General features: G+C 40.6%; 1 protein-coding gene across 15 annotated transcripts in view; it reads right to left on the bottom strand.

The window, feature by feature from the left end:
• Positions 1-18717, bottom strand: part of ilrun (inflammation and lipid regulator with UBA-like and NBR1-like domains) — a 74740-nt gene extending 56023 nt beyond the window's left edge. For 3 of the 15 annotated variants that reach the window (XM_043716941.1, XM_043716937.1, XM_043716938.1), the window contains exons 1-2: positions 18161-18700; positions 1114-1268 (exon numbers count right to left, since the gene is read on the bottom strand). In XM_043716941.1, the coding sequence (XP_043572876.1) occupies positions 1114-1268; positions 18161-18315 (310 nt within the window). In that variant the 5' untranslated portion in view covers positions 18316-18700. Of the gene's footprint in view, positions 1-1113; positions 1269-13952; positions 13976-17835; positions 17860-18160 lie in introns of those variants that run through there. The other 12 variants (XM_043716942.1, XM_043716928.1, XM_043716927.1 and 9 more) reach the window with 12 other exon arrangements.
• Between the last annotated feature and the right edge of the window lie 653 nt (positions 18718-19370).

Genomic DNA, 19370 nt, shown 5'->3' with positions numbered 1-19370 from the left:
AACGCAGCGGTTAAAAGAACACTTAACAGAGTTGATAATTATTTCTCTCAATCCATTGTTTCCACTGATAGGACAGTCAGTATGTGGAGAACACGGATTTATGAGAAGATTTGTGGCTAAAATCTCTAATTTAGAATATGAAATGAACTGTCCGAGACTTAAAATTTCCTTTTATATTACCCGTTATCCATATTTCCTTTTTGCCATTTTCACCTTTCCAATCATTAGCCTTATAATGCTTTCATTAATTGTCTTAATTTCAGAAACTTTCTCTTTTAAATTTCAATGTTAATTATTTCCAAACAGTTGAAACGCTTTGGAAGAGTTGGAGAGAACAAATGTTGAGTAAATTCAAGGCAGGGATAGATCTCAGTTAATCAAAGGATAAGGGACAATCATAGTGCAGTTGAGGTAAATCTGCCATGATTACATGCAGTGGCAAAGTCAGTTCAGAGACAATCGGTCTATTTCTACTTTTACGTACATTCTTAATTTTTTCTTGCTCTAACTAAATATTAACATTTCCAATATTTTTCCATTATACTTTCCCCATGACCTCACCAGTACCATAATTACAAACTTTTTAGACTACACAGGCTATGGAGATGCGAGTGAGTACAATTAAACTGTGACAAACTTGCAAGTGCAGCTTTCATTATACATGGAAACCCACCCATATATATTTTATGTACATATTACCATTATAAAGGTTAATTCACAGTTAAAATAAAGGGGCTTGAATATCATTTGTGGGCCCTTGTCCAATTACCAGTATCCACGTTTGTCTTATGTTCCTCTGGATATCTTCTAACGTGACCCTCCACTCAAGATGGTGTGGACAAGAATTAGGAGCAGGAATAGATATCACAGCGGGTTAGGCCTGCTCCTCCATTCAATACAATTTTGGGATTAATTTCCACTTTCCTACTTGCTCCCGATACATCTCGATTCTGTCTATCCCAGCCTTAAACGTATTAAAAATGGAGATTAACAAACCTCTGAGGAAGAAAATTCCCAAGATTTAAAACCTTTAGTCTACCAATTTTGCATTATCTCAGTTCTAAAAGATCAAACCCATAGCCTTTCAAAATCTCATTCTGAATGGACAATTACCTGTGTTCTGTATCCTCCATGTTTTGGTGAACTGGGTGTCAGGTGGAACAGACTCTCCTTCTCCTATTGTAACATCTTCTACAAATGACATAGAAGGTGCATTTATATTTGGGCTCTCAAAGTCATAATAAGCACCAATGGCAGCCTGCAAATTCCTGAAAAACAAAAAAAAAAGTCGCTCATTAATTATCTTGAATAAGAAAATATTTGAACTGCTTTAGAGTTACCAAACTGGATCACTTACATAAACATCATTGAAAACTGAATTCATAAAACATCATTGAAAACTTGGCTTACCCATGCAATAAGGGCAAAAACTTGAGTTAACTTGCAAGGCAGAACAAATAGAACAAAAACACACAACAAGCAGTATTACACACACAAACACAATAAAATCCATTAACATAGAAAAATGCCCCATGATGCTTCAATGAGCAATTGTAAGTCTTTATGAATGATTTCAGAGAGGTGACTGACATTTGGTCATAGAAATGGGTTCATGTAGGTTTCAACTGCAGATGGATATTGGAACAAGAAGAAAGTTATGTAACTAGGTCTAGAGATAATAAAGGTGTGCATCAGGATTTTGGCATTGGTGAGGGTAGGACAGGTATAGAGGTGATAAGACAGGGGCAGAGGTCTGAGCAAACAGTCTTTGTGATTGATGAGTTTGAAGCCCAACTATGAGTTTACCTGGATGCCATGGATGCGAGCACTCTGGTTCAACATGAGCAACCAACCAGGGAAGGAGATGGAGTCAATGGCTTCCAACATCGTGATTTTCAATTGTAGGAAATCCTGGCTCATCCACAACACAAGATGATAGGATCAGGAGTCAGCCATTTAGCCTCTAAGCCTATTTCAGCATTTAACTCTATCACTAATGCATCCTCAACTCCGTATTTCCTGACACTCATTCCCAATTACTTCACCAATCTTGTAAACTCAAATGAACGCAAGACAAGCTTATGCCACCTCTGCCCACAGCTTAAGCCAAAGTGTCCACACCCAATTCTTGTGAATCTACACCATAACCCCTACAATGCTCATACATCGCTCCCAAAACTGAGCACAGTACTCCAGTTGGGGCTTCTCTAGACTAGGTATAACCAAACCACAGCTCCTTCCCTGCTATCTTCAAGCCCCACCTTGCCCATTTTATTTCTTTTTGTACCTAAACAAAAACTTTTAGTGCATTTTTTTGCCCTACCACAGAGCAGATTTACTGAAGTGAATAACTCACTTCCACAAGTTAAATTCCATCAGCCACAGGTGTATCCATTCCATCCGTTTATGGCCCTTTTGAACTCCCTCTTCCACTTGTATAACATTGTGTCTCATAATTTAGAGTTACTTGCAAACTTAGTTCTATTCTTTTATCCAACTCAATCAATACTATGAAACGGAGAAGCCCAAGTGCAGATCCCAGGGGAACACATCATATTCTACTGATCAGAATACATACCTTTACTCTCACCTTGCTGTCTCCTAATAATTGTCAATTAGCAAACAGCACTATGACAACACAGGCTCTCATGGGTAATTAGGTCAAAGAAGGGTGGAGTGTTACAGAACAAATGTCTTCAGCAAGTGTACAGGAGCTTACCACGTGAAAACAGATGATAGAGGGATAGCACAGATATTAGAAAGGGTTAGCATAAAGATCAGCAACAGAAAGAAGCCTGGAATGGATCCTTGGAGAACATGCAATGAAACCATCCAGAAACTGCAAGTGTGAAAACTACAAGAGTAATGTAAGCACAGTTACCCTGATGTGGATCATAGAATAGAAGCAAGTCAAATGCTCAACAATTTCCAAGCAATTGCACTGAAGCAAGGCAACTTTCAGTGGCAGGCAGAGTTCCAAACTATGGCCATGCTTCAAGAAAACCACAGAGGAATTAAGCCATTTGGGAATGAGTTCATCATATACAAACTTAAACATTTCAAGTGCATTAAGGGTAATATTTGCAGCAAAGACCTGAGCTAAAGCCATATTAACTGTCCTCTTTAAAATTTTCCAGTGAGTCATTTTTGTTTTGCAAGTTGATTTAGATAATATGGCAGCATGGAGAAAGATTAAACAGCACATTCAAGTCATACATCATATTTTATACTTTCAGCTTTTTTTTCTTCACACAATTCAACATCAGACCCAAATGGCACGAAGTTGACAAGACTCAACATAGACATCAGGAGAACTACTATAGCAACAACTGATCTGGCTCTCATCAAAAATTGTTTTCCATCTATTTCTCCCACATGAACACTCTTGAAACGAACATTGTAGCCTCTGCCACAACTCTTTCCCACAGCAGGAACAGAAAACACAGTGTAGACCAGAGATCAAAACACAAACTACATGTATGTGGATCTATTAAGGCTCAATTAAATCACAAATAGATGCAGTACATCATCAGGGAGCTCGCACCATTTTGTAATCACAAACATATTGTAATCAAATTAATCACTTAGTGCTAATTTTGTTTTTTAATTGCACAAGCAAAGGTAGCACTAAATCCAATGGGCAAATAATCAATTTCATAACTGTGCATTTTACAGAGGGCACTGCTAAACATCTAAGTGCTTGCGATCAAACTAATTGAAATATACTTCTGCTTTGCAGTTTCTCTAACCTTCCCCATCCATCTGTAACAGGTATCCCAAGATTAAAAAGAAAGAGCTGAGATAAAACAAAGTGCAGAGCAGCCCACTTAAATGAAAGCAATTAGTATTGCAACCTCTTAAACTCAGAAAACATTTCTTCCAAAAGATGGAGAAATTAGATGCTACCTGAATGTCCATAAATGGCTCTTCATTAGTGCTCCATGTAACCCCAAAACCTTAACGGCAAGGAACCCTACAAAATTAGCCTTTCGTGAAAGGAGGTCTACCTCTGTCAGACAGCAAGAAGAAATATCAGGATATGCCTGGGAAGACGACAGTCTGGAAATTGAAAAAGTGCACACCCGCCCAAACAAAAAAAAAATTCTGGAAAATGAACCACTATTTCTGAAATTAACAGATAACAAACGTAGCTAGCAAGTACTGTTTCCAAAGCCTATAGCATCCCAGTTGTTCATAGAACATGTGCACTCTCGTGTGGTTATACAGTTCTAATGAAATTTTTGCACCTTCATGTTCTCTCTTTAGATGCTTCCCCGCCACTTGGTTTTTATTTAAATCTCCAGCATTTGGCAAATCAGGAGCCCCCTTGATTGCAATGTTACACTTCCAAACGCAATCTCATACAGAAAGCTCTATGGGCTGGAAGATATGAGATATGGGGAAAGATTGAATGGGCTGGAGGTGTTTACCTTGAAGCAATGAACATTGACTAGTTAGCCTCCATCACTGCATTACCTCACTTTTTTCAGGTTGAATTCCACTGGTCACTGATCTACCCATCAAAACAGTTCATTAATATTCTCCTGCAGCTCACAACTATCCTCTCATGACTTACCACTCTACCAATTTTCGTATTAGATTTACACAACAGACCCTTCAGTCCAACTAATTCACGCCGACCATGTTTCCAACTAAACTAGCCCCACTTGCCTGCATTTAGCCCATATCCCTCCAAACCTTTCCCATTCATCTGCATATCCAAAATGTCTTTTAATATGTTCTAACTATACCTGCATCCACCATCTTCTCTGGAAGTTCATTGCACACACTAACCACTGTTTAAAAAAAAACATTGCCCCATAGATCTCATTCAAAAAATATGCTCCCATGCTATGGACTCCCTCATCTTATGTAAAAGATCTTATGTAAAAGGTCACTGCCTCCACCAACTCTGGTAGCAGGTTCCAGATACCCACTCATCCTCCATGTAAAGACTGTTTTCCTCACCTCTCTCATCCTTCTCCATTTTGCTCGAAATTGTGATTTCTGGTCCTTAAACTCTCTACCAAGGGAAACACATTCTCTAGTCTATTTTATCTCTGACCCTCACCATCTGCAAGGTTTTTGATAACACCACCTACATTTAATTCCAAATCATTAATGTACACCACAACAGCAAGGACCCCAGCACCAACCCCTGTGGTGTCGCCCTGTTGCCCTCTTCAGTCAAAGCAAAACTCTCAGAGACACTGTATAGTTTCACCTCCTTCATCTTTATTCCAGGCTCTGGTGGGAGAGAGAGAACGATCACCCATGTGCACAGAGACATGAGTTCACGGTCTTCTCTGGAACAACAGTTTCTCAATGAACTATGTAGTCATTTTACAGGGAGGAGCATCCAGATAAGGTAACATATTTATTGATTGGGTGACCATTACAATCAACAAGTGTCAATAGTAAAGATTAAGCCATCTGCTGTTACACAATGAATAAATGATTTCACATAATGAATACTTTTAACCTTGTTAACTGATGTTACATACTAAATGCTACCTCATTTTGTTAAATGGATCTATATAATGACTGCTTTTTCACATTATTAACCCATTACCCTTGCCTTCAGCACCCCATTGTTAACTGCAAGTTCTTATCTCATCTGAGTCATGCTCAGCTGAACCTCTTGTTTTGCAAAACTCATAACTTTAACTCCTTCCCTGCCTGCTTATACCCAATACACATTCTCACAAGGACACACAAGTCTCGCTTCAACCGCCCTCTTTCACAATTTATTTTCATTCAGAAAATAATCTGCCTTTTTGTTTTGGCGATCAATGTGGATGTTTATGTTTACCTACATTATACTTCATCTAGCTTGGATTTGTCCACTCATATAACTTGACCAAATAACATTACAGCATTTCCGCATCTTCTTCACAGTTCATCCTACCACCCCATTTTGCATTTTCTGCAAATTTGTAGATATCACTTTATTTCCCTCATCTAAATCAAGAGTATGTATCGAGAATAGCTGGGTTTCAGGCACTGATCCCTGTAGGACTCAACGAGTCATTGGCTGCTCAGCAAAACACACGTCTATTCCTAATATTTGTTCTCTGACTGCCAACCAATTCGTGATCCTTCTCAAGACACTAGCCCAATCCAACATGTTTAAACCTTAGATGCTAATCCTTTATGTGGGATTTTATCCAAAGTCTTCTCAAAGTCCAATTAAACCACATCCACTGGTTTGCCAAGTCTACGAGTTACATCCTTGAAAAATTCCAGAAGATTTGTCAAGCAGGATTCCTTTTTCATAATTCTGGAATGACTGTCCAATCCCAGCACTGTTTTCAATATGAACTTCTATTTAATTTTTATAATGGACTCTAACATTACCAATGTCAGGCGAACAAGTCTATTCTTGTGTTTTCTGTCAACCTCCTTTTTAAAACAGTAAGATTACATTAACTACCTGCAAATACATGAGAGTCATTCCAAAGTCTATAGAATCTTCAAAAGGCTCTGGATGTAGGTTTACTCGCTGAGCTGGACAGTTCATTTTCTGACATTTCATCACCGTACTAGGTAACATATTCAGTGAGCCTCCAGATGAAGCATTGCTGTTTCCTGTCTTCTATTTATGTCATTTCCTGTGGTGATGTCATCAACCCAAAGAAACCCAAGCATATAAATAGAAAGCAGGAAACATCAGCAGTGCTTCATCCAGAGGCTCACTGAGGATATTACCAAGTATGGTGACAAAACGTCTGAAAGTGAACCTTCCAGCTCAGCGAGCAAACCTACATTCAGAACCTCAACCTGAGCTACACATCTTCTCAAAACTCGCTAATCTTCAAAGGTGGCCACCATTTATCCATTAGGGTCACTTCATTAAGTCCTCTGAGATGTGGGTCCTGGGAATTTATCAGTCTATAAGCCCTTGAATTGCCCCCACATCATGTCCCTACTAAACATAGATTTCCTTCAATTTCCCAATCTCACTAGACCCTGTCATCCCCAATATTTTGGGATGTCATTTGTATCCCCCTTTGTGAAAGCAGGATCAAAATATGCATTTAATTGGTCTGCTCCCTCTTTGTTCACTACTGTCACATCTTCTACCTTTGACTGTACAGGATCTACATATGTCTTCACTAATCTTTTGCTCAAGATACAAACTAGCCCTTTGTCCCTCCTTTGGTGAAACCTGATCTGCTCCCAACACTCGTGTATGCTTTTTAAAAATTTTTTGGCTGATGTGTTTTTCTCTTGCTTGGGTTTAATACTATCCACAGTTTCCCTTGCTGGCCATGGTCAGGTCAGCTTTCTCTTTTATTTTAAATTTCTGTGCCAGACAGAGTCTGGTTATGGGATATGTGGATTTTTCTTTTGGATAATTTACACAATTTATTGTTGATGTGTATTAAAGAAAACATCCAACTACTGTGCAAACAGAGTTTTTTCCAAGTATGTTCTAAAATTACTGTTTTACGAAAAAAACGCCTGGAAACACCAGCACTTCAGATCACAGCACGGATTGACAGGCATTCTGCATGCCCAAGGCCATGATATACATCGTCACTACTCGCTTTCTTCAGCCTCTACAGTTCTCACTCTTGGTGGTTTCAACCTCTATCTTAACTTATTGTCGTCCCATTACCACCCTCAGACTGTGCCGTTTTACCTCCATCTTTATTCCTGGCCCTGGAGGGAGAGAGAACGATCGCCAATATGCACAGGGATATGAGCTCACGGTCTTCTCTGGAACAGCAGTTTATCAATGAGCTACATAGTCATCTTATAGGGAGGGGCATCCAGATAAGGCAACATACATATTAATTCGGTGACTGTTACAATCAACAAGGATCAATAGCAGAGACCAAGCCCTTTACTGTTAAACAATAAATGTTCTTAACCTTGTTAACTGGATTCATACAATGGATACTTTTCTCCTTGTTAGCTGACCTTACATACTGAATGCTTCCAATATTGTTAAACTGCTCCACATTATGACTGCTTTTCCACCTTGTTATCTCATTATCCTTGCCTCCAGCACTTCATTGTCAACTGCAAGTTCTTATCTGATCTGATTCATGCTCAACTGAACCTCTTGTTTCACAAAACTCAGAACTTTAACTGTTGCCCTGCCTACTTATACCTATACACATTCTCAAACTCATCCTGCACTTTCTCAAACTCCTGATTCTTCCATTGTCTCCAAATCTATCCATCCTTATAAATCCATCAAAACTTTTTCCATGACCATGGTCTTTGCAGATCCAATTGATGAATTTCAGGTAAGGCTCTTTCGAATCACTTATTGATATCATTCATTAACATTGCCTTTCCATGCCCTGAACCCACTTCCTTCTCTACCTATCCTTTGGGAAACATTACTAGCCCAAATGAAGAGCTCACTTAAACTATCCGAATTACCCAGTCTTTGGGCCCATGCTCACAACAACATTTCTGTACCTGATTTAGTCAACCATACACTCACCTCTACTTTTAATGCCCTGGTCTGCAGTGAAGCCAATACTCTCAATTTGGCAATTTTCTCACTTTCACTCGAAAGTCTAAGGGATGCAAACTTGAAAGGAAATGGCCGTCAATTGTTTAACCATCCATCACCAAATTGGGACCAAGTCAACATGAGTGGATTTGAGTCTCATCAATTTTTCAGAAAACCCTGAAATGCAAATATAAAATCTGGTTGTTTTTCTTAACTGTTTTTCTTAAGTCCCTCTTCCTTGTATCCTGCACCCTCACCTCCAGCAAGAGTTCATGGATCTGTCGATCGGGATTGAGATATCCTGATCAACAGCCTCTAACACACCTATCACCTCTATTATTCTATTAATAATCTATGTTGGTGAACTACCTTTAAGCCCTTCTCCACCACCATCCTCTCCCTTATTCCTTGTATGACCTGAACATGTCCACGAACTCACCTCCTGTTCCCTCAATCCTATTTACATTAAGTTGATCACTTCACTGGTCTCCATTTTGACTAAACATGTCAAGAGTTCAAAACACTGCTTAATCTGCATCATAACTTCTCTCCACACAAAATTAACTATTGACCCCAACAATACAATTCACAGTCTGATTTCCAACATGTCTTACTGCTCCAAATTCCTTGAATGTGCTGTCTACCCCAAATCCGTCTCATCCTTCCTGAAATTCCACGTTTCAATCCCCCAATCAGGTTTCCAAAACACAATACCCTGTACCAAAGTAGCACTTATCAAAGCCAACAAAATAGCTCTAATCAAAAAGGACATCATGTGCGGATTTGACAAAGATAAACTTTCCATGCTTATCTATCTCAACCCAACTGCAGCCTTTTGATATGGCTGTTATCACGTTCCCCTTCATTATTTCTCTGCTGTCATCTCATCTGGGTGGGACTGACGTCGTGTGGTCAGTTCTTGCCTCTCTAACTGTAACCAGAAAATTATTTGCATACAGAAAGGCATAATGACAGTTTCCATATTGGCATCCAGTTTTATCTGACTACCACCTCGCTCAACTGCTGCTAAATCAAATCAGACCAGTTATCCCAATCTCACAATTGATGTGCAGAATTTTTTCCAAATTTAATGTTGAAAAATCTGAAAGCATTTTCAGTCACTACTCTTTACTAAGTAAAATGGCCCAATTTCACCCTTTTCTCAACTCATTTGCTAGAAAATTCTCAAATCGTAACTTTGAAGGTTGACAATTCAAATGCATTCCTGATAAGCAACTTATGGTTGCACAAATTCCTAATTCAACTTGCCCTATGCTTAATTTACCTTGTTCTAAACTTCAAAACTTCACTATTATCTTGAGAAAGCTCAAGACAGCGAGGAGATTTTCTCGATAACTTTGTACTAAAATATAAACTAACTGTGCTGGCTTAAAGTGAAATTTGTCTGACAAGGACTCACGAATTTGGGAGCAACCTGCAGCATGAACATTATGTTTAAGAAGAATGAGAGGCAACTTTATTGAGGTAAGATTCTTAGAGAGCTTGATATGATAGATGCGAAGAACTTATTTCCTCTTTCAGAAGATTCTAGGGCCAGAGGGCATAAATCTCAGAGAAAGGGGTCATCCAGTTAGCACTCTGGAGGAGGACGAAGCTCTTCTCTCAGACGGCAGCATAGCAGCCTGGGTTGTTAAGAATATTCAAGATAGTGATTACAAATCTGCCTATCACATAGGGAATCAAGGGTTACGGGGATTAAGCAAGAATGGGGTATTCAAGATTATCTGATCAACCATGATTTCATTGAACGGCAGAGTGCAGATTCGAAGGGCCAAGTGACCTACTTCTACTCCAATATCATGGTCTTACTTCCAAATGTACTAGTGGTACTGAATATTGCTTTACATTTAACAGCAATAACTTTTCTAAAAGGAGGCAAGCAGAGAAAGCAAATCATTCATATATATGTAAAAAACCATAGACGGCATACTCTGTATTTGTTAACACCACACTTAATTAGGTCATTCGAGTCAACTTAAACACAATATTACATTTGAGGCAAGCAGTGTATTTCTCATACCAAACCCAAAACTAGAATGAAACAGGCACCACATAGTATAAAGAAGAACATCCCGCCCCATTTACTATGAAAAACTATATCAACACCATGCAGACCATCCATAAACACAAGCACAGAACACAACGTTGAGGAAGGGTCATTTTCCACAGATGCTACCAGTCCTGCTGAGCTTTTCCAGAAAATTTCTGTTTATGTTACACAACGTGGTGTAATTCAAATTAGGGGTTTCCAGGTCAGTCACCAGACATTTTTTTTTAAATCTCAGTAAAGATTATAGTAGGTTTTGAGAACAGATATTCTATACCAATCATAAATAAACATTGATAGCCTCTGCAAGAAGGCAAACAAAACATGGTTTCCACACAATTTTAAGAAAACATTTCCAAATTGAGGACCATTATTAAAATGGCATTTAAGAACAGAATGCCAAATTGGTTGCAGTTACATTTTACTTATTACTAGTTATGCTACAATAAGCAGCATTAGTGGGACTTCAACACCAAAAGCAGCGCAGCTTAAATATCAATCCCAGTCTGAACCATATATTCCTTAATGCACAGGATATGATTAGTTTGAGGCACAGTACATTGTTCCATAACCTTTCTATGGCTCAACAGAGTTCAACAAAATTACAAATTACACATTGTTCTAATCAATCGCCAAGGTTACAAAAAAGTTCAACACATCATTTATTAAGGTCGCCAATTCCTCGGCAACTCAGCAGTCTGTTCACATGTATACAGTCACTGGTAAATACCATGTCCCAAAGTACTTCATGGAAGTATTATAAAACAAAGTTTCCTAAAAGGAGGAAATCAAGGCAAAGGAGAGATGGGTACCAAGACCACCAATTAAGAAATTAAAACTGGGGATGCACAACAGACCAAAATTTAAGGAGTGCAGATCAGAGGATTGTAATGAAGATGGCCTACATGAGAAGCGGTGACACCATGGAGAAAGAAAGCATGAGAATCTGAAAATTAACACTATGATCAAGAGTCATATTAGATCATCAAGCACAAAGACCAAGGTGGAGTGAAATTTTGCATAATCTAAAGCATTGGTAGAACAGCTATGGATTACCTTAACTTTACAGTGGGAGACCAGGCAGGACTATCTTGGAATTGTCAGGGCTGGAGCTAACAAAAGCTCGAAGGTGAGCTTCAACAGCAGTGGAGCTGAGCCAAAGCCAAGTAAAGTAATATAACAGAGGAAGAAATCAGTGGTCCAGTCATTCTTAAACTCAATATAGTCCCCTTGAAGACTTTCAACATTCACTCCCTCCAGCACCATGGCAAAAGACTATCCACCAGATGCACTGTAGCTGAGTTTGAAAGATTCTGTTGAAATCTGCTATGCCCAATTCCTAAAAAGACGAGGGCATAAGAAACATCGAAAAATGCCAGCTGCCATGTTCCCTTTCAAATCTCAATCTCATCACTAGCAAACATACTGCCTTCACTGTCTTCAGGCCAAAACCCTGGAACTTGCTGCAAAACAGCAGAGAGTACCTTTGCTACACAGACTTCTGTGCCCAAGGCAGCAGCTGCCATCTTTTCACGAGCAATTCAGTATGGCCAACAAATGCTGGCTTTTCCAATGACACATTCTGAGTGAATAAATAGAAAAGAACAAAGGCAGGCAATCTACAATAACTGGAGGATAACTAGAGCCCTTCATTAAAAATAACGGCTTTGATCCCTTACTGAAAGCGTGCATATCTGCTACCCTCCCCCTTCAGTGTTTTCCAGCTAGAATATGGTTGATATTCAGACATTGAAGAACGGTGATAATTTAGAAATAACCATTTACCTTGCAAGAAATTGCACATCTTTCTGAACGAGTCACAAAGCTGCTGGAGTTTCATTTTATTACTAGCTAATTATGCCAGTCGAGACTCAAAAGCACCAAAATGGCATCACGTTTATTTTTATCTCTAAGGCAGCAGCTCACTTTACTCCATTGCTCCTAAACATAGTTATATGCAGTATTTGTCACTCAGTCATTATCATTAGCTCTGCTTACCTGTTCTAATCATGAACTGGAAAACCAAATGTCTTGACAGAAAGATAAGCAGTCTCCAAATACTTAATTTTCTCTTTCAGTATTTTTTCAAAAAATATGCTTTACCTTTTTCGGGTTTAAAATACATAATTATCTGTTCTCCGAGCTGGGAATTTGTTTTGCAGACGTTTTGTCCCCTGTCTAGGTGACATCCTCAGTGCTTGGGAGCCTCCTGTGAAGTGCTTCTGTGGTCTTTCGTCCGTCATTTGTAGTGGCTTGAATCTGCCGCTTCCGGTTGTCAGTCCAGCTGTCCGTTGCGGTGGTCGGTATATTGGGTCCAGGTCGATGTGCTTATTGATTGAATCTGTGGATGAGTGCCATGCCTCTAGGAATTCCCTGGCTGTTCTCTGTTTGGTTTGTCCTATCATAGTAGTGTTGTCCCAGTCAAATTCATGTTGCTTGTCATCTGCGTGTGTGGCTACTAAGGATAGCTGGTCGTGTCGTTTCGTGGCTAGTTGGTGTTCATGGATGCGGATTGTTAGCTGTCTTCCTGTTTGTCCTATGTAGTGTTTTGTGCAGTCCTTGCATGGGATTTTGTACACTACATTGGTTTTGCTCATGCTGGGTATCGGGTCCTTCGTCCTGGTGAGTTGTTGTCTGAGGGTGGCTGTTGGTTTGTGTGCTGTTATGAGTCCTAGTGGTCGCAGTAGCCTGGATGGTAGTCAGTAGTCTGGCTACCGGACATCAAGAGCATTTCCGAACTGACAGCCAGACTACTGCGACCACTAGGACGCATAACAGCACACAAACCAACAGCCACTCTCAGACAACAACTCACCAGGACGAAGGACCCGATACCCAGCATGAGCAAAACCAATGTAGTGTACAAAATCCCAGGCAAGGACTGCACAAAACACTACATAGGACAAACAGGAAGACAGCTAACGATCCGCATCCATGAACACCAACTAGCCACGAAACGACACGACCAGCTATCCTTAGTAGCCACACACGCAGATGACAAGCAACACGAGTTCGACTGGGACAACACTACTATTACAGGACAAGCCAAACAGAGAACAGCCAGGGAATTCCTAGAGGCAAGTCATTCATCCACAGATTCATTCAATAAGCACATCGACCTGGACCCAATATACCGGCCACCGCAACGGACAGCTGGAACTGACAACCGGAAGCGGCAGATTCAAGCCACTACAAATGCCGGAGGAAAGATCACAGAAGCGCTTCACAGGAGGCACCCAATTACTGAGGATGTCACCTGGACAGGGGACAAAATGTCTGCAACACAAATTCCCAGCTTGGCGAACAGAACCACAACAACGAGCATCCGAGCTACAAATCTTTTCACAAACTTTGAATATATAGTTATGTGACTGGCCTTAAATAATGCAAAGGGAAACATCAAAGACTTACATTAACTATCAGCTCCAAAGGCTTCTTTCTAAATTTTTAATGATGCAGTATATAATGGTTCCAACTCTTCCATTGTTCCACATGTTAGAAAGTGAGAAAAAACATATTCCATCACCAGAAAACAGGAGTTTGTTTTATGAATGAATAAATATATACAAGGGCTGACTTAAAATGTTGCAGTAATGTGGTTGACCCACATTTGCCACACAGCAAACAATTGCCCTAGTATTTTTCTTGGATATTGCGAACCGACATTAACTATTCGCAGTCTCTCAAAGAATCATTGTGTTTTCGATCCCTCACCTCCAACAGTTTAGCTTTGATAAGACATTTATTTGTTCTTACTCCTTCTAATGCTAGACACTTGACAGTTTATTTTGGTCATTGTGTTCCATGATTTAAGTCCAATGCATGATCAGCATGAATATCAAGAAAACTGAAAGTTTCTGTTGCAGTTGGTGTTTCCACAGCTGCAAAACCTTTGAACTCTCTCAGGGCATGTTGGATCTTGCACGTTTGGATGATCCTTGGAACATGTGACACAAGATTCTGTCCCTTCCATTATGTGAGCCAGCCAGCTGTAGTAACTTCACAAGAATGTGGCAAAACAACATTTGTCCTTTTTATGCTAATACCTTAACAACACATACATAATCCCTTTAAAACAGTCTGCTGTTGCTTGACAAACATTTTAAAGAGATGACTGCACAAGCATGGCACTGTTAGCTGCTATGAAATAAAGTGTCAAACCACTCTGCAGCTATAGGGAGGCGATGGGGAATGCTGGTAATCACTCACTGAGCATTCACGCAGTATTCCATGTCCTGCAGAACCCTCATGTTCAACTCCGATATGGCTCAACAGCCATACTCTGGCACGGCAGTCTTAGCTGAATTTACTGCAGAAGATGACTGTGGGCTGAGATCCTGCAAGATTCACCAGTATCCAGGTTCTCACTCAGCCAGTTGAGCTTACAGATTTTACTAATCTTTTGTGGCCCTTGAAACAGTCAGACTTCAGAGGTTGGCCCAGTATGTTCTCTCCCTTTCACACCCTCACCCCGAACCATTCCCCATCTTCGACCCATCACCTTCCCCTTCCATTCTCATCCCATCCATTGCCTTCTTTCAGGCCTGCTCCGGTGCCTGCCAAGGAGAACGAATGGTTCAAATCTCCAATATCCAGCCCATTCTCAAGAACCCCCCGCTAAATTCACGGCTGTATCCGTTAATACACATGCACATACTTGCAGGAAATAACGCTCGTGCTCCACGGTGTCACCAAATGCATCCAGTCATGAATGTAAATTGTAAACAGTTGAGGCTTCCGAGGAGCCCCGACTCATCACATCCTGCCAATCAGACAACTGTCCATTCATTTATCTTCTTTTCTGTCAGCAACCTGATCTTTTATCCAACTAAATGTTACCCTTTTACCATAGAGCTTTTACTTTTGCAGTAACATTCCTGCCATAGTTTTTTTTTGGGGAGGGAGGGGGTGCAGGGGGTAATGAGTTGCACAATGAGCTTTTTAGATAAACGTGGGGTCCTGCATTTTGAAAGGCAAATCAAAGCAGGACTTAGACACATCATGGTAAGGTCCTGGGGAGTGTTGCTGAACAAGGAGACCTTGGAGTGCAGGTTCATAGCTCCATGAAAGTGGAGTCACAGGCAGATAAGATAGTGAGAGCGGCCTCTGGTCGTTATTAGCCTATGCATCGAGTACAGGAATTCAGAAGTCATGTTGCAGCTGTACAGGACGTTGATGAGGCCACTTGTGAATTGCTGCATGCAATTCTAGTCTCCCTCCAAAAGAAAGAATGTTATGAAACTTGAAATGGCTCAGAAAAGATTTACAAGGATGTTACCAGGTTGGAGGGTTTCAGCGAAACTGAGTAGGCTTGGGCTGTTTTCCCTGGAGCAGAGGCTGAGCGATGACCTTAGAGGTTTGTAAAATCACAAGGGGCATGGAGAGGGTAAATAGACAAGGTATTTTCCCTGGGGTGGGGGGAGTCTAAAACTAGAGGGCAAAGGTTTAAAGGTGAGAGGGGAAAGATTTAAGAGTGATCTGAGGAGCAACTTCTTCACGCAGAGCGTGGTGCATGTATGGAATTAGCTGCCCAGAGAAAGTGGTGGAGGCAGGTACAATTATAACATTTAAAAAGGTATCAGGATGGGTATATGAATTGGAAGGACTTAGAAGAACATTTATTTGGGATATCTGATCAGCGTGGACAAGTTGGACTGTTTCCGTGCTCTACATCTCTCTGACTATGTAGATTTCCAAACAGAGCATCCCTTGGGCAAACAACAAAATGAGCAGCCACCCAGAGGTGATTCCCACATAGACACAGCATATAACGGATTTTTCAAGACCTCAAAGGGTAAATGATACATACTTGTTTGACCAAGGTTTTAATATTTCAAGTGGCTCAATGCAATATTTTATTTAGTTAATGTTCTTCAAGGTTTCTGTACCTTTGATGACATTAAAAGGCACAAATAAAGGAGATGGCTGTTGTTGCTGCATACCTGCAACAACTATACCAGTTGGAAATGAATACACAAGGCACAACTAAAACCATTATCATATTCTGTATTACATAATTCTAGATGAAAGGTAACTGATTTAGTTCTGTAAAATTTCTGTCTTCAGGAATCAAAGCACACCAGAAGGAGTTTATCTCGCAAATCCTACGCAAATCCTACTCTTATCACCTATGTTCAAGTTTAGGAGGTTGCATGAGGTTTTGAGGTATCGACTCACCTAAAATTATAATTTCTCACCCACTGTACCCATTATACTTCCTGTGTAACCAGCAACTGTAATGCTTTGAGTAAATTTGAATTTTCCAAAGTACTTGCTATCTTTACTTTCTTTGGAGAAATAAAAAAGATATTTTCTGCTAACAGTGTTGCCAACATTTATTCACCCCCATACCCGATATGCATTACAAATAACAGCCTGTTTCCAGTGCTGTTGAATCTTGTGCATAGGCTGACTACAGTATTTATCTACATGACAAAGATTGTACTATTAAAAGTAATTTATTGGTTATGAAACACAGATATTTGTAAAAAAAAAGACTCAAAAGCATTAACAACTCTAAGCTTGATAAATAGTGAGCTTGCACTTATAATAGCACCCTTAAGCAAAAACAGCATTCCAATGCACTTGAGAGAAGAAGAAACTAACACCTTCATCCTAATTTCCAAAACAATGAAATATGTGGTAAAGCAATAAGGATTTGATTAGAGCATGCAGAACATGAAAATATTACACATATTATGAACTTTAAATTGCAAAATACAAGCAACTAAACATAGGACTAATCATATCATATCACATCACATCACATCAAGATCAGAACAAAAGCCAGTACTTTCAAGCTTTAAACGATACTTTTAACCTGGTTCATATTCAGCATTGCTAGTTAGCATTGTACATGTTACATAAAATATAAATGCACTCAAACAGTTCTAATATGAGAAGAAAAATAAGCAAATTTGCAATCCCTTCACCACCTGCAAAAAACTTTCAGAGAAAGTGGTCAGTTTGAAGTTTTTAAATCTCAATCTTACACAAGAATTTCTACAATTCTACTCCATTGTCAATCCACTCGAAAGTCATTCGAAAAGTGAGACAGTACTGTATTCAAATAAAAATGCAGAAATATTGCAAACTACGTAGAATTTTCTAGCAATGTATCAAGAACATTGTTATAATTTCCTAACATTATTGTACTGAAGGTCATTAAACAGACAACTCTCATCAACTCCAACTCTCCACGAGTGTGCAATCAGAAATAAATTCTTTTGCCTGAACACCGAGAGAAAAAAAATCAATAGATGGTTAATCAGTGAGAAACACCAGCCAGCCGTACACGAGCATATCACACAACCTTTCAGCCTCGCCGCTGCAAAATGACTCGACAGAAAAAGGACCGAGCGCCCAGCTGATAAAGGCGCGCTGCTGTTAAAAGTACATTTGTGGCAAAGGGCCGGAACAGAGGCCCCTCCCCGAATCTCTAACAATCACCCCTTCGGTAACGGAGGAGGGAGGCTGATGGTAGCGTCCCCCCTCCCACTGGAGCCGCTTATGTAATCCGCGGAAAGACGCACAACAACAAGGCCCTGAGTGAGCACTATCGGCCTATCAAAAGGGAGTAGGAGGAAGAAAGGTAGGGCCTGGGGAGGCCTGCCGCTTACCAATTGGTCATGTCCAGGAAGAACGCACAGCCGGCCGGGTTGAGCTGGAAGCCCAGCAGCCTCTGAAACTCGGAGATGAGCACATCCTTGTCGGTGGTTCCCATGCAGCTAAATTTCTGCATCAGGTCCTGATCTAAGTCCATATCCACGTCCATCGCTTTTCTCTTTCTTGATCTCTCTATTTCTCGTTTGTGTCTTTGAAGTGCCGCCGGGCCCGGCTGTCGGTGAGGGGGGCCCCCGTTCAGTTTGCTGTGTACGGGCGCGCTGTGACGTGTAAGGTGAGGCCGAGGCCTACCCCTTCAACATTGTCGCTACCTCGTCCCGATGGCGTCCGCTTCAACCGCACGCTCCCCCTCTCGCAGGCCATGCGCATGCGCGCACAGCCAGACCTACCCTCCCCGCCAGTCACACTCACTCGCCCGGCGTCACCCCCGGGCTCTGATGTCACACATATCCAACGTCACCCCACAGTTGACGTCACACATCTGATGCGTCACGCGTTGCTCTGATGTCACACTCTGCCTGCTAAAGATGGCGTCCCTTTCTTTCTCACACCGGAGGACGTCATTGGTTTGGGCTGTGCTTTCTATCTATGATTGACACAGGTGCAGGACCGAATGGCATGTCGAACAGAATGCGTGAGTTGTGTTGTTGTGGTTGTAAGGGCCTGTCTTTTTACATAGTAAGACCTTGTGTGAAAACAAAATATTACTAGTAAATGCGTAAATCAGGAGCCGAAGCAGAATCTGAATAAATCTGTGTAGTAAGAACAAAGGAGTCTGTATTTCAGGTGTGAGCTTCTTATGATTGAAAGTTATTGTACAGCAATGTTTATTATACAAAGAATAGTGAAACAAAAATGCATTATCAATTTGGACAAATATCTTAAAGTTTGTTTTACAGAGAGTCCTTCAAAATATTGAAGAGAAGCAAAATGTAGATTATTATGGAGGTGACCCGGAGGCTTGGTTAAATAACCTTTTTAAATTAGATACTTAAAGAACAACAACAGCCACATTCCAGGACTCAGAGCCCAGACAATTGAGCACTGCACCGGGATGGCATGCTGGCTCAGCAGTTAGCACTGCTCCCTCACAGCGCCAGGGACCCAATTTTGATTCCAGGTCTCTCTGGAGTTTGCACATTCTCCCTATGTCTGCGTGGGTTTCTTCCAGTTGCTCTAGTTTCCTTCCACAGTCCAGAGATGTGC

This window comes from Chiloscyllium plagiosum, chromosome 26 (genome assembly GCF_004010195.1).
Source record: "Chiloscyllium plagiosum isolate BGI_BamShark_2017 chromosome 26, ASM401019v2, whole genome shotgun sequence".
NCBI lineage: Eukaryota > Metazoa > Chordata > Chondrichthyes > Orectolobiformes > Hemiscylliidae > Chiloscyllium > Chiloscyllium plagiosum.
Note: the sequence above shows the minus strand (reverse complement) of the source record. Positions and strands in the feature narration are given on the sequence as shown.